The sequence below is a fragment of the Daktulosphaira vitifoliae genome, unplaced genomic scaffold, assembly GCF_025091365.1.
Source record: "Daktulosphaira vitifoliae isolate Bord-2020 unplaced genomic scaffold, ASM2509136v1 Scaffold_1, whole genome shotgun sequence".
NCBI classification, from domain to species: domain Eukaryota; kingdom Metazoa; phylum Arthropoda; class Insecta; order Hemiptera; family Phylloxeridae; genus Daktulosphaira; species Daktulosphaira vitifoliae.
Window position 1 is genome coordinate 81807416 of NW_026099572.1, and position 17017 is coordinate 81824432.

A 17017-nucleotide genomic window follows, 5' to 3' on the forward strand; every position below is an offset into this window, starting at 1 on the left:
CAAAAATATATGGAAAGCATTATTAATATTGAATGTGGTTTTTGGAGTCTCGTCTTGTTAATATTTGAATGATCTTGAACACCAAAGAGATTATTTTTATTTTATTTATATTAAAAAACTGATGACTTCAGATAAAAATTGAAAAATTGTACATCAGTTATTTGGTACCTTAACAAGTACTTTTTTTGCAAATATGCATAATATGCAAATAATACATTATGTAGAATATTTATAAATAATAATTTACAAACAAAAAATAGGTATCTAAAATTTTCTGTAAAAAAAAAAAAAAATTATGTAATTGTTATGTTTTATTTTTTACAATTTTAAAATAATTATCGACCTATACTATTTATAAGTAGATATGTATTCAAATTGAAACATTGATAAAGAAAAATATTAAGCACATTATAGCGAGTATTTTTATTTTTTGAAATTATTAAGGAACATTATTACTTATAGAGAATTTCATGTTATGTGAGAGCACTAAATTATTCTTTTCCCATTTTTGTTTTATCTGTTTGTGTTTGTATGTTACACATGATTTTAATTTCCAATGAATTACAGTTCGAGGGCTTTTATGGTTTTATAGCTTTTGACTTGTTTTTCAGATTTGTACTTTCCGCGAGATTAAATTCAGTATTTCCTAGTACAACTGTAAAGAAATGAGACATTTATTTCGATGATTGAATATGAAACAGAACGTTTAATGGTAACACTAGAGTTTTTATTTATTTCATTGTAAAAAACAATTTCAAATGTGCATGAAGTCAATGAACGGTCGTTGAAAATTGAAGACGGAGTCGAATTGTACCGAGTTGCTTTTTGTATATAAAGAATGTTATGCACGGGAATAACAAAAAAATAAGTTCAAAATGTATTATTTATTGTCAGTTATAAATGATCAAGATCGGCTGTTGGTGGTAGTTTTTTTTTTAGCAATAATACGAAACAATGCTACAGAAAATTTCTACACAATTCAACCGCAGCCCAAGAAAAACCGATGGAGTGGTTCATTAATTTATATCTGATTTAAATCCGATTTCGTAAATTTTGATTGGCTTCTAGTGTCATTGTAGTTTTTGAAACAATGAGGTAATTGACTGTATTGTTTTCCAGCAAAGTAGGCGGATTCTATGGTTTTGTTTTGGGCAGTGATCATCGCTCACTGGTCATCTGTTCATTTTTGTCCGACTCAAACATTTTTGTACCTTTGCGGATGAATGTGGTCGACGGAGACATATCGCTCAGGAGACAATGCGCACTTTTATGGTATTCGCTCCATTTGCAAATAAACATTGTGTTACATTTATATTTGTTCTATTGTCGTGTTTCCGTCAACTGCTGTTATTGTTAACGTGTTTGGTGGAAAAAAAACTGACAGGAACATATACACGGACCGAAGGCTTTTCGGATAACGCAAGTACTTTGGCTAAGTAATTTGCCCGATGGGGGTGTATGTTTTTTTTGACGGGCACAGGAGGCGGCCATGGCATATTGTGTCCTTTTTGTTCGGCCGAACATACCACACGGGGCTTACTGTAAACGGGCTCGCGGCCGTTGTCGGTTTCATGAATATTTTACCCGAAACGCATGGCGTGGAAAATGCGAAACGCCAAGATAAAAAAAAAAGGCAGTAAAAATAAAAAATCTGGGAATCGTAACCCTTAAACTTAGCAAATATCGAGTAGTGGAAGCAACAGCAGCAGTTCTGTAAAATATGTTTCTTCGAAGCCCAAAAACAGACCCATCACCAACTCCATAAATACCGGATAGTTTATGTAACCAAAAACTGTATCAGAATTTATGTTCTAGAATTCCGGTGCACAGCTGTAAAATAAATACATATGTAATGCTAAAGTTTTCGTTTTTTATAATGTTTAACTGGGATGAAAAATCGGTACTGTATAATTCAGTTGACGTTTTTGAAATTATAATATTCTCTTTACAATTAATTATATCCTAAAAAAAGAATATCCCGTTTAACTAATAATTTAAGGTGCTCGGAACTTTTTTATTTATATTGGCCTCATTTAAATACACGTTGAAAAAACGGTACTATTGTTTTTGTTGTCTACTTGAATTTCATATTTTATTTCGATGTTGTTTATTTACGTTTAGGTGTTGAAAGCTGAATAGTAATACCAAAAACTAAATTATTACAAAAGGAAAAAAAAACCTAGCACAGTGAGGACGTGGCATAGTTGGGCCCAGTATAGATGATATTTGACAGTCATTAAAATCACTATCATAATAAACGCTTCAATACAAATCTGTAGATTTTATGTTTAATTTTAAAAAATTGATGGATTATTCCAAAATCTACACGATCTCTTATTTCGTTATTTAGATTCTGATTACAAGTTTCATGATTTATAAGTGTAATATATGAATAAATATATAAAGAGAAATGGTATTATTTAAAAGAAAACCCAGCACAGGGGAGTCGCGGCATAGTTGGATCAAGTATAATGATATCTGACAGTGATTAAAATCACTATAAAAAAAAAACGCTTCGATGCAAATCTTTAGATAGTGTTTAATTTTAAAAAAATAGTGGATTATTCCAAAAGCTACATGATCTGCTAGTTCCTTATTAATATCCTGATTAAGTTAAAGTATGTCAAATGAAAAAGGGAATATTAAAAAATATTATTTCTCAAAAAAAAAATTATGTTGATCCATACACTTTTCAATTAGATATAGCATTATAATGTTAAAAATGTAAAAAATAAAATCGATAATTTTCACACAATAAAAGCATTCGGTAGCCATTTTCACCGTGAAGATAAAATAAAGTCCGAAATATCTTTTTTCCATGATAAAGTATATTACATTAGCTTTAATTTAAGATATATATAAAGGTGTCAGACTTTCCGGAACATTTTCAAAAGTCAAGTTGAAAAAATTAATTTTTTGTGAAAAAGTTGTCATTTTAAATCTCCTCCTGTGGGCAGGTAAAGGGTCAGACTTATCAAAAAAATATACCAAATGATAGATAAAGACATCAAGCATCTATAAAAAAAAATAATATTGATTTGGTCGTTTTTAAGTAATATAAAAAAGAATTTTTTTACAAAAATCGTATTTTTTTTATTAAGTTTGATGTCTGTTTTCACTATGAAGATAAAATAAAGTCCGAAATTTTTTTTTACCATAATAAAGTATATTACATTAAATTTAATTTAAGATATATATAAAAGTGTCAGACTTTCCGGAACACTTTCAAAAGTTAAGTTGAAAAAATTAATTTTTTGTGAAAAAGTTGTCATTTTAAATCCGTTCTGTGGGCAAGTAAAGGGTCACATATAAAAAAAAATGAAAGGTAATGATATCATGCATCTATATAAAAAAATAATATTGATTTGGTCGTTTTTAAAAAAGTTATAGCAATTTTAAGTAAAAAAAATTTTGAAAATTAGCGATTTTTAAATTTGTAATTTTTTTGGAGGTTTCCCCCATCTATGGGGAACGAGGGAAATTTTTTCAATTTTTGTGGTAAATGTCTTCGACTAGATACGATTTGTGATCTTTTGACGTATCATTGAAAGAAATTGGTTCGGTGAGAGCTAAGAAAAAGTGGTAACAGACACAAAAAAAAAAACACATCATAGTAAAATTAATACTTTCTCAGCTTCGCATCGAAACTAAAATGCTGTATTTCTGTAAATATTGTTATAATTCATATTTAGTGGTAAAAAAAAAACAACAACAAAATAATCCTTGTGATGGGAATATTGACGTTTATTATTAATATATACGATAACATTAAAATTTATAAAATTTTTGTGTTAAAAATAATACATTATTTTGTTGTTTTTCACAAAAATAAAAGTAATTGTGAGCGAAAACAGCTGGTCCCATAATGTCATAAAAATTAACAATTTACATTGTGCAAGGCGAATGATCGAACAATATTCAAAAGGTCTATCACTTTTTTTGCGTTCCTGTTGTGGTACATAAAGTTTTAAACCACATCGGATTATTCAAAACAAAAGATGAATGATTGCGTTGAAACGCATTTTCTTAAACAGAACAAAAGTATTCTTACAACTTGGTTTCAAAAAATAATGTACTTTTGTGATACTAATTGTTTTTTTAATTGTACAATTAATTAATCAGCGCACGAGTAAGTAATATACAATACTTGATCCATTAATTATTGTTTAAGTGTAAATATTTATTTTTGGTATTTTCGCCAAACGTATTTGATTTACGAAACTTGATTATTTATTTTTGAAAAGTCAATAAAATTGTAATAATTAATGAGGTAAATTCTTTTTCGACTATCTAATTACGATACACATAGCCATTGAAATTATTAACTTTTCTTCGGTTTTTTGAAGAATTTCACATATTTTTTCTTTGTGTGTTTGATTAAAATTTAAAGATTCATATTATAAAGATGATTTAACAAAAGATGTACTCACGTTTGGTATGACTCAATTGAAAATCGAGTAATATAGAAATGAAAGAACGTGAAAATATTGTTACATCAAATGATATAAATGAAATAAAGTTTTTAATTTAATATCTGCGGTAATCTCATCAATCTTTAATTTTTTAGAAATTTTCTACGTTTTTTTATTGTGTTAACGGGAAAACTTTTTCTAAATTAGGAAAAACGGTTATTTTATTATTAAGGTAGGAACTCGGACATCTATACACCTTCATCAATTAATTCTAAATATACTGGGGAACTACATTAACTTTTAATTATTATGATTATTTTCGTTCTAATAAATTAAATTATGAGTATAATTTTCTTGGATAAGATATAATTTATTTTCTTTGAAAATGAAAAAAAGGTAATGTTGACAAATCGATAATTTTCCATTGAATTATTAAATATGAAACAATAATATTTCTTTATAAATTTTAACTTAATAATGTTTTCATTTAAAAGATGTATTTTATTAAAGAAATTGTTTTTAAAAAAAGCCAAAATAAAAGATGACATTTTTTTTTATAAAAATGAAATTCCTGGCAGACAATATATTAAATATTAATGTTATTGCAATGGTATAAAATATAAATTACAGCATTATATATATTATTTTCTTTTAGATTAAGATTTGGACTTTATTAAAGGTTAGCCCAACACAAGTTTTAACGTGGAGTAGTACACTTTATATTGAATTTTCTTACAATTATTATGTAGAATGTTCAACAGAGATAAGAGTTTATTTGGAAGGCATCGAATAGTATTTTGTGTTCTCAATAATACAATGCGCACATATCGTACGTGCTTAAAATAAGTATTTTGAAAAAAATTAAAACCTTTAATCTTTATGGAATAAGTGTATTAGTCGTTAAATGGAGCGATGCAGGTTACGTTTGTTTGAAATTTCTTTATTATTATAATATGTAATTATTTTCGTTCCTTTAGTAAATGATAATGTCTGAAGTTTTAGCACAAAATATGTAACTGTATAAATGATTAAATCTTTACAGTTTTCAGATATAATTGAAATGAGAATGTGTACAAATTTCATTAATTTATATAAAAATAATAAGTTAAAAGTCTAAGTTTAAAAGTGCAATTAAGATAATTGAAATAAGAGTTATTCGTGAAAATTGTTGATTTCTTATGACAAACAAAAGTAAGAAACAAAATAAGTGATATTTTTATCCCATTTTCTAAATTAAAATTACATTATATCTCAAAAGTTTTAACTGCGAGTGTAACTGAATTATTTTGATTTAATCCATCAGATTTGGGTGAAATTTTTTGAAATATTAAGTATCCAAATGTTAAATAGAAAAATAAAATTACCAAATTGTTATTTTAATACTATACATGTATTTGGTTACAAAAAATTGATCATCTAAGCAGTTAAGATGTAATTATAATAAAAAAAGCGATAGATACCATCTAGGGACATGTTAAAAACAAAACTACAATCTATTTTATTTGTTTTAATAGTATTTGGTAACTAACCAATGACAATATTTATAAAGCATTATATTCATTGTTAAATATTATATCAATTAAAAAACTTTTACTTTTCTTATGACTTATAGAGAATCCATTTTTATAGATTATATCCATTATCGTTAAACAATGTAAAACGACAAAATAAAAAATGTAACAAAAATAACTTTTTTTTTATAAAACACTTATATAATAACATCATGAAAAGCGATTTTAGGTGGCATGTCTGCCAAAATCCAACAAATGAAATTAAAAAAACTGACATTATATTTAATGTTAAATATGATAAATATTTTTTTACTTGGGAAATGAAGTTATTCATGAATGTTATATTTTATAACATGGCATTTATCACGAACGCTTTACATTTAGAGTTCATTTGGGTTGTGGTAATTTATAGAATGTATTAATATTATTATTAAAAATAATGACATTTCAATTTATTCAAATTTTAAAATAATGAGTAAATATAGAAGAATCAAGAAAAACTTGACTAGAACTGGTTATATGTTACCATTATTTTCGTTTTTCGACATTTTGGATTTTAGTTTATGTCGACTTTCTGAAACGACTAATTCAATTATGGTTGGAATAAGCACATGATCAAACACGATTAAAAAAAAAAAACTCTGCTAAATTTGATAATAGAAAATGTTCAACGATCTTATAAATTTAATATTTGGTGTTTTTATTAATCATACGAACGTTGTATTTATGTCAACAAGCCATTTTGACTTTAAAAATCTCATACTTAAAGGCTTTGGGCTATAACGATATAAATTTTATACGTGAAAAATAAAATAAAAAATTAATAAAAACACGATGATTTAGATGATCAAACTTTCATTTAATTTATAAATAAATTAATAATATGATTTCTGAAGGATTTAATATTGCAGTCATAAACAATTAAAAAAACACAAATAAATTTTAATTACCATCAACGTTTAATCTTTAGAAACTCTATTCAGTTGTATATCAAATTACAATTCTATAATAATATATTATTGTAGTTTGTACTGTTTTAGAGGAGACAAAAAGTTATGGTTGTAAACAAAGGGTTTTATGATTTATGTATTGAAACGGACGAAGAAGTACTGCGGACTAAACTTTTATGCTTCGAGTTTTTTGAGAAAAGAATAACTGTTCGATAATGACAGTGTAAAGGAAATTATTAATCCTTCGCCAATTCAATGAATAAAGACATCCGTCATGAGTAATCCGCCTATCTTTTTTTTCTAAAATCCATTCGGAAACGACCTCAACTCACACGATTGCCTATCATTCACATCAACATTTCGGCATTCTCGTAATTTCATTTGCACGCCAGTTCAAAGAAAAAATATATATAAATTTTTTTTTCATCGACACACTTAAATGCCCGTCAAAATCCAATAAGAATAATTATACGTCGCCTTCTTCGGCTCGTTAATTCTCCGATTTATGCGAAATGTCACGCTCGCGGCTAAATCAAACGAACCATGCGACTTTTGTTTATTTTATGAATAGTTTTTAATACACAAGGANGAATAATTATACGTCGCCTTCTTCGGCTCGTTAATTCTCCGATTTATGCGAAATGTCACGCTCGCGGCTAAATCAAACGAACCCTGCGACTTTTGTTTATTTTATGAATAGTTTTTAATACACAAGCAGGGGGAATTTCCTTTGCGTCGTAATTTTCACAAATTTCCTAAAACTACACTTTTATGTCGAACGAAAAGGTCAAATTTATGTGGGACTTAATGGATATTTTAAATAAAACTGAAACAAATTTCACGAAACATTGGCACCCGGTTTGGGTTTGACACTTTACAAAAGAGCACAACAATACAATAATATGATTTAGTGAGGCTCAAATACGCGTATTACTCGATACTACAGTAGTTTGTTTTCTGCAAAACACTAAAAACTTTATATAATTGTGAACTCACACAATGTGATATCACAGTAGTTTAATAGGAATTCAAAAATTCATTTTCGATTACCATTTTATGTGTACATTACAGTGCCGTACAACTTCTGTTATTGTTATAACGAAAAACAATATTGCTTATGCAATGACCATAAAAAGTTTTCTGATAAATCAATCGTACACAATCCATCAAATGTTAATTATGAATAAATATTTTTTTAATGGTCGAAAAGAATTATTCAATGTTACCAGACAAGTCGAATTGGAAATTCTAAGGTCTAAAAAATCGTATAGCTACGTTTATCGTTTCAAAAGTATCCGCAATTTGGTGTTTTGCTAATTCATTAGTATAAAATTCGTTTTTTTATATTAATTTACTCGAGAAATTTTTTACGACGGAACGCGTTTAAAACATTATTCTGACTTTGTTCAAGCGAAGTGCAATCATTGTTTTATTGCAGTTGAGTATACTGAAACTATTTCAACTACACGGATGTTTAATAAAATCATATTAACGTGCTTCTCTGAGTTCGTCGTATTTGTTAATATTATAAAAAAATGTCACATATATGAGGTGACGATACACGTTAATAAACAAGAAAAAAAAAAGTCTTTTCCGACGTGTTTGTTTTAAATTAGGCTGAAAACATAATACGCGCAATAAATTTGACAAGTACAAATGTAATTATCTAATGTTTTTTCTTTAGTTGTATTTTTTATGACACATTGGACTCTTTGAAAATTCCAAGGCACGTTAAAACACAACTACTTGGAAAGTAACTATTTTATTGTAGTTTTCTGAGTAATAACATTGAGCAATTGACTTACCTATTGTTGTAAGTATAGAAAGGCAATACAGAAACGATGTGGCCAAATTCCATTCAAAACCCGTGTCGATTAGGTCTCCGTTATCTCTACCTGAACTACTCGTGTGGTAACTAACAGCGGCCGATTCAATTTCCATTTGTTGAGACAGCCGCCGTATCAAATCTTCCTGGAAACGATTCAGCTCCTGGGCCGCCAACCTAGTCCAGTTCTCCCGATACAGTATGTTTAGGTTGACGGTTATCTCCCAGATAGACTCGACAGTGCGGGCCCTGCTCTCTTGGCCCGCCGCAGCCAAAAGTGCGGCCGTCAGGTTGTTCACTTGTGCAGACGAGGGCATCAATCCGGCCAAACGCACAGGTCCACCGTCTTCGTCGCCGACGTCGCCCTCGATGCTCAAAAATATCAAAGCGCCGGCAAATGTGTACGAGACCAACAGGGCACAGACGAAAATGTTCTTCGCGAAGCTTTTGTAGCACTTGCGTTTTTCGTGAGCCAACCGGGCGCGTTCTACGCTGTCGTCGTCGCTGTCGCAACAAAAACACCCCTGGGGTTCGTCCATTTCAACCGATATGCCCGCCGCCGGTCGACCGTCGTACGAAACGGGATAGCAGCTAACAGCTGTGCCCTTACAAGTGCCGGTAACTGAAGTGTGGCCCGAGGCCACCGCGTAATTGTACGGTGCCGGTTGACCGCAACATGTCCGATCCATGACCAGCACAGTCGCGGTCAACCCAGATAACCCTTACGGAAACACACCATTAGTCAGTTGTTCAAAGGCAAACCTCTCATAGTAAAACCTAAAAATATTAAGAAAATAATTAGTTTTAATTAACCAACGCTAAAATTATAAAATAAAGACAAATCTTTTGTTGAAAGCAACGTAAGCTTTGGAATGACAAAAATTATTATGTGTTTGAACAAACATAACGTTTAAATTACTATTAATTATGAATAATTTCCTTTGTTACAATTTATGATATTATTTCGCTATCGATATCAACATAGTTGTTAAGTTTACGGGCTTAGCTTTAAATGGCTCTTATAAAATTTTAAATAAATATTAACCGTACAATGCGCCTTGTTGCACATTTTCAACAAGTTTAATAATTGATTTAATTAATTTATTAGGCAAAAACACTTTATGTTTAATGCATTTTGTTGGTAACTGTTCTAATAAATGCATTATTGAATTTATATAATCTCTTGGAATTAAACAATTTTCAGGTAATAATTATTTTTGGTTAACAGAAATCGCTTTTTCAACCTCATTCACCAATTAATATTTAAAAAATTCATTTTAACGAAAAAAAAATGCGCGTTAAAGAGATAAATATATTTTTTTAAGTGAATGAGAATAAATTAATAAATCAAACAACGATTGAGTGTATCGCATTAAATTGGAAAACTTAAAACAACTGAAAATCACTAGGTAGACAGTAAATAAAAGCATTTAATATTTCTCAAAAGGCTCGTGTATCATTTTAAGAACAAAGAAACATTTTTTAGAGATTAAATGGAATTCAAAGTTCAATTATGGTGTTTTATTTTATTGCTAGTAATAAGTAAATGATCGGTTTAATGTTTTGTTTTTAATAATTTATATTTAGCCAGACAAGATTCTAAAATAAAACATAATTTATTTTAATAACAAAATAAATATTCATACAAATTAATAGTTGTTAATAAAATATTTAAGATAACAAGATTATAAAATTTTCATATTGAAAATATAGACAAAAGAATTCTAAACTCTATTGGTAAATACGTGCAACTCTTAATAAACAAATTATTAGATAGCTGCGGTAGAAAATGTTAGAGTTTTATTCGGTCTATGGTCACGATACTGATGATTATTTCAAAATAACTTGCCCAAAATGAAATTTATACAGTAGAGACTTAATATCAAAATTAATGGCGGATCTTGGTAGATATCAAGTCATTAGTTATAACCTTCTCCTTCTAAAATTAAGTTTTTGCCATAACCTGAAAGCCAAAATACGCTAAAGTCATACGATCTTCTTAATCGATTATATAATCAACTTTAGCTTAATCATACTGTGATAAAAACCAAAAGTATTAGAATTTATAAATTATTTCTAGTCTGTTTAAAATGTTATCTGTCGATTCATACAGTCTATATTAAAAAAAGTGTAGTGACATCAACCGTAATCGAATGCGCATGTGCATGCACTAGTCGGTTAAGCAATTTCATCATTTAATAATGATCTTTTTTATCAAATGCATAAAAAAATTCTGCCTTATAAATTTACTTATCAAATTCGTTCTTTTATAACTCGACTTTTTCTTGGTTAATGTTTTTTAATTAGCTTTGATAATTAATGAATTACTCTTTTTATGAATAAAATAGTACTAAATGAATTTTAAACTTTAATATGGATAATAAAGTGGCCAAGTTTATAATGAATTAGGAAAATTATTTAAACAGCAAAAGAGACTAAGTCATACATCACGTAGGTAATTTATGTAATTACACAACTACTAAGTTGCAATAGTTAGACTGTTAAGTTTTTTTTATTAACCACAAAAAAAAAAAAAAATACTTTTGTACTTATTCTTCATTTTCTTAATTAAATTACACAGCTATTCCATAGGTTAATTTTGCATTTCACAGATGTATAATGCTTAAAATGCTTAACATTAACGAGCTTACATCAAAAGTACTGTTTTGTAACGGCTGCATCTAAAACATTTCCCTTGAATTATATTAACCTAATAGGTTTCTGATCAATAATGGGCCAAACGATTTTTTCCCAATATTTAGCGAATTCATTTTAATCATTTAAATGTAAATATATTTTATAAATTTGTTTTTTTAGCTGGGGGGATGGAATTCAATGAAAATATTTTGACCTACTCAGTTTAACTGATAAAAATTTTGTATTAAGAAAATTATAATAACACATTGTCACATTGATGACAACTCATTATTACACTGCATTTATAATGGAATAACTCGGTAATTAATATTTGAAATCAAGTAAACATATGTGGTCAAATATTCAAAGTTCATGCTAAATTTTACTACAATCCAGTAAATGCGTTCGCGTGTAGTTACTCGCTGAATTTATGTAGTCTACTAAAAACGGAGCCAATATTTGAGTAACAGTGTGCAATTTACTCATAAACTTTGCTGAATATTCAAGCATTTCAAATAAACTAATTGACATCAACTTGTCATTTTAAGGCCATTGTTCTAAGTTGATCGGATCAGTGTGATACTAACACATAAATCTGATAAAATGTGTATTTTATAAGGCCTGTTTGGGTGAAATATTTCAAATGATAAATCTCGCACGAAATAAATGCGAAATCGTACAAGTCCAATACATTTATTGCGAGTAAATGTTGCCACGATATGTGTATGTTCAAAAGGCAGAGAATATAAATGAACGGACATGGTGAACTTTCGACATATGGAATATCAAAGGTATTGTTAGACGCGCTTCTGTTTTACACTTATTTTACCATTTTTCTACATAATAATTCTTCCTAAACTTTATGTATATATAAATGCACGGTGTACATTTTTGTTTCAATAAGTCGGCCGTTAAAATTTATTATGAACACAACATAATAGTACAGTATTACTGTACTTGCGCTCATAAATAACCGTTACAACTATATCGTTTCCGAAAGTAGAAACGGTCGTTTAGATTTTTATTATATTTACAACATTGAACACTACTGTGGCGGCTTTCGTCTTTCCTAAGATTCAGTTCAACTTACAGGAAGGCCAAAATCGTTCGGTTGTGAAATCTCGTTCGGCACGAGATCTGAAAACCATTTTCGGGTCACCCGATAATGGTTTACTAATATTGTGTAAGCTCATGTCGTAAAGTGAAGTGACAAGAAAATATTGTGATGACGTGTTAAAGTACTTCATATCTATTCACACCATTAGACACTTAAAAATATGATGTACCTCCCGAATACGATATAAAAATGTTACTTTGAAATGTATATGCAACACGACTCTTAATTAACATGTTCTCGTATTGCTTGAAAACATTTTCCAACTTGATGTCCGTTGTTGTGATAAATTGATTCTAGCTTTTATAAGTACTAAAACACGTCTTTAACTAATCCATTGATTTTTTAAAACATAAACCAAACTAATGTTTTACTCGACTCGATCGGCGCTATTTTTGTACAACAAGTAATATATGAGTTCCTATAAACTAAAGTGGCTTTTCTATTTTTGTGAACATTTTATATGAAAACAGTTATATATTAAAGATGAAAAGGTTAGAATGGTAAAACGAATGGCATTTAAAAAGTATTTTTGTTAGACGGCGTGACGTGTGTGCAACTTATAAAAATGTTAGTGATTTGTTAACAAAAGAAAATTGTGAGATATTATTATTGATAGCGTTCTTTGAAGTTTATTTTACATTTAAGTTTTACTTAAAAAAAAAAATAGTTTCTAGATTTAGAAAAAAATAAATAGTAATCTAAATATTATTATATTCATAAGACTATTTCAATAAAATATAAATAAGAAATTTCTAAGTTTTCAATCATTTTTGCTATGAAGGGTCAGTAGCGTTTCCCCAAAAACCCTCTATTTTATTTATGGTATACGCTGATTTTGTAAGCGTATATTTTTCAATTTAAATAGTACATAGGTATTATTTTCCTAGGGTATACGTTAATTAAACATATTGCTAACGAGTATACGTCGTATACTCGTGTATACCCCTAAAAATACTACTGTGTATGGTGAATTACTCATTGAGGTTATCTTTAGTTCTGATATGGTCAAATTTTTGTTTTGATATTGCGAACTCTTTGTATCAGAAGTAATTTATTTAAGCGAATCATTAAAAATAATATAATATAAATAACAGTTTGATGATGATCTATATGACAAATGTTCTCAATTTTATATAGAGAAATACGTTATTGACCTTAGGTCAATAAATTCTTTTATAATAAAAATGAGTTCTCATATATGTTGACATGGATACTACTTCCTATTACAACAAAACAACTTTTTCTATATAACTGATTTTCAAACTAATTAAATTAGACAAAACTGGAAAAATAGCAAATGTTGTTTTTTTATATTCTTAAACTTTTAAAGACAATTAATTTATAAAAATGTCTTGGTTTATTCCATAAACTTAGTGCGGTATGACATTTTTGTGTAAAATGGCATATTTTTGATTACTCGTGACAAAGACATGAAATTAAAATTTTTAATAATTAAGTAGTAGTTTAATATATAGTTTCAATAAAAATGAAAAATAATCTACCAAAAGTTTATAGAGATTTTTGAGTAGAAAAAATTACCGGTTATAAATATACTGATAATTGTCTAAAACAATACTAACTGACATATTGTGGAAAAATATTAGTTTTCATATTTAACTGTCATATACGTAATTAAATATCAAATAAATTAGTTTGTCTAGCTGAATATAAAAATATCTGTTACGTTTGTTGATCACACATTATTTTATTAATAAGTATAATAACCATTGGCATAAAATATTTAAAAATACGTTTCAATGTATTTGTAAATGATTGTGTACATTCGCAATAAACTTTCATTTTTTGAGTAAGTTATGTTTTAGAAAATATTTGTATGAATCCTTTGCACATAAGAGCTCATTGTTTGTGCTCGTTAACGCTTGTGTAATACGTGTATAATTGTTTTTTCCTTCACGTTGGGAAATTCTAGTTAAACCTTATTTTACTTATCTCGAGGACCAGGCAAGTATGTAAGCCATATTTTTGTTGACGCTGTAAAAGTCTCCTGAATTTTCACAATGCTTAGTTTTGTAGACATCATAATAAAAAAAAACTATCTGAAGATAAGTACTATTGTTAAATAACTAGGTATAATATTTTTATCTAAAATTAATCGATAATAATGTTTGGAACGTAATATGGTAGATTTATTAATAAAATGAAAAATGTTGGATATCAAAAGATACGTACAATTTTAAATTAATTATAAAAAATAATTTTATTTAACTGTATAACATATTTATAATGAATTAACGCCCAAAAGAGCAAAGTGTACAATAATTGCAATTATAAATTTTACGATAACAGTAAGCAAAAGTTACATGAGACAAAAAACATTTTTAATATTATACACAAATCTGTTAAAGTTTAGATAGTAGAGTTTTTTTATAGTGGCTAGTGAATCGAAAAAAATCACTATTACTAATTGTGTTACTTTCACTTGATATTTTTTGATCGCTGCATAAAAAGTATAATTTTGTTTGACTGGTGGGATATAAAATAATAACTTCATACGTACATTGACTGCAGAATAATATTTATACTTGTATATAAGTATTAGTCATTAATTTATAGTTTATTATATTAGCATATATATTTTATCATTATATAGTGTATTTTATTGTGGGAAGTTACATCGATTATTTTATAAGAATTTTATTGAAAAATATTGTTATTGGAGATCCTCTCTTTAAAATTTAGAAGAAATTAATTAATTTAGACATTAAAAAAAATTATTTCATAATTTTAAATTAGATTAAAGGTTAAAATATTTCGTTAAAAATCGATATTTATGATTTTTCGAACCGAAAAAATATTTTAAAAACGAAGAACTAATTTATTATTATAATTAGTTTGTTTGAGTATAAGGTGAGGAGTTGAATAATAATATTTTAATTATTTTACATAAAAAAATATGTTAGCAAATATAAATAACAGCATAGTTCAAAAAACATGATATATTTTGTTTAATAATTATTATTTGGTAGGCGTTACGGTAGTTTAAAATATAAATCATTCGACATAAATACAAAACCAGTAGTTTTAATATATCAATTGGTTAACAGTCGAAAATATGTAGTCAGAGTCATTTAAATTTTTTTTCAGAGAGAATTAAAAGTATTTTGTAGAAGTATCGGAAAGAGATAAAATCCATATCAAACATTAATTATAGTTATATGAAATCGGATTTGTTTAAGTGTACATCAAATTTTAAAGTGTTAAGTGTATTTACAAAAATACCAAGTTAGCAAAAAGGATATACTACTCGGGTTGTTATTTCTTAGTTTTCTTTGATTTTTTTTCATTCTACTCTTGGGATTAATGTGGTCGGAAAGCTTTTTGGAAATTGTAGTCGATACTCCATTTCGTGGCGTTAAGCTGAATTGCATACATATCCTAAACAGTTGGAGATGAAAAGTGTGCAACGAAAAACTGCTGTTTGCCTGTTGGATTTTGCACCCGAAGAAAATCTAACGCGCTACTTGGAAAAGAACATGTGAAAATTCCTTCCATTGTGTAACGTATTACTGTATTTCTCCAAGAAATTTTTCTTCGCCTTCAATTCTTTTGCTGATCGTAGTATGTTTTCGGATTTCCGGACCGACTGCTTCGAATGAATCTAGTTGGTATCCGGTCTTGTCCATTGCATAATACATAGTTTGGTTTGTATATGCGGATATTTTAGCATTTGTAGTACTATAAATACCGTAAAATGAGTCGTTATTGATAGCAAAATTTTGGATAATGTGGATGTAGAAAGTTAAAAAAATAACTAGGTTTCTGTGTCAATATTACTATTACCATTTATTAAATATAAACTGGGAATGAATGAGATAAAAAACCTAAAGTCTGTAAATTGATATTCCCTTATAAAAATTTATTAGAATAAAGTATGTCTAAAATCATTCAACTCAACACAAAATTAAAAAAAAAAAAAAACAATAACTACACTTAGAGACGTACTTACGTGTTCGTCAGGGTTATGTATCATAGTACGATCTCTGACAAAATTTAACGATCATAAAAGTATACTTTTGAGACCCCTAAAAATATCCAATGACTCAAATTTTATCAAGTGGTCAATAATAAATTTTTTTTTGAAGTAAACCACATTTTAAAATAAACTTTCGTCAAAAAATAAAGTAAAATTTTAAAGAAAATGACTTAATTTCAATTAAATCATTTTCCTTTAAATTTATTTGTGGACTAAACAAAAATATTTTCAAAGAATATATTAACGTGGTCATCCATCTTGTTTGACGGTAAGCTTCGAGTTTTCCAAAACCAATATTTTCTAATAAATCTTCCTCCGAGTACAATAAACTCAACTGTAGGAATTTTTTATAATCATTACGTGTGTGAAAACGAGACAACTAATCACGAATAAACTGAATTAAATTTGTTTTTATATAATCCAGTTCTGAAGATATAAAAGTATCCATTAGACCATTTTCAAAAGCTTTCAAATTTCAATTTTATAGTTACAATAATAAAAATCCATTTACAGTGATAGTACGGTTATAAATATTATTAGAAAGCCAATCATTTAACACAGTTTTATTACA

At 27.9% G+C, this 17017-nt stretch overlaps 2 protein-coding genes across 6 annotated transcripts in view; both read right to left on the reverse strand.

The window, feature by feature from the left end:
- LOC126910283 (DNA-directed RNA polymerases I, II, and III subunit RPABC4) overlaps positions 1 to 17017 on the reverse strand; it is a 157740-nt gene that overhangs the window by 44356 nt on the left and 96367 nt on the right. The gene's annotated exons all lie outside the window — the stretch shown is intronic.
- The window catches only part of LOC126910270 (potassium channel subfamily K member 18-like), a 126676-nt gene that overhangs the window by 22286 nt on the left and 87373 nt on the right, over positions 1 to 17017 (reverse strand). For all 5 annotated transcript variants that reach the window (XR_007705229.1, XM_050692685.1, XM_050692683.1 and 2 more), the window contains one exon: positions 8679 to 9475. Coding sequence is in view for 4 of the 5 variants with exons in the window: in XM_050692685.1 (XP_050548642.1) it covers positions 8679 to 9387 (709 nt within the window). In the remaining variant the exon portion in view is untranslated. The remainder of the gene's footprint in view (positions 1 to 8678; positions 9476 to 17017) is intronic.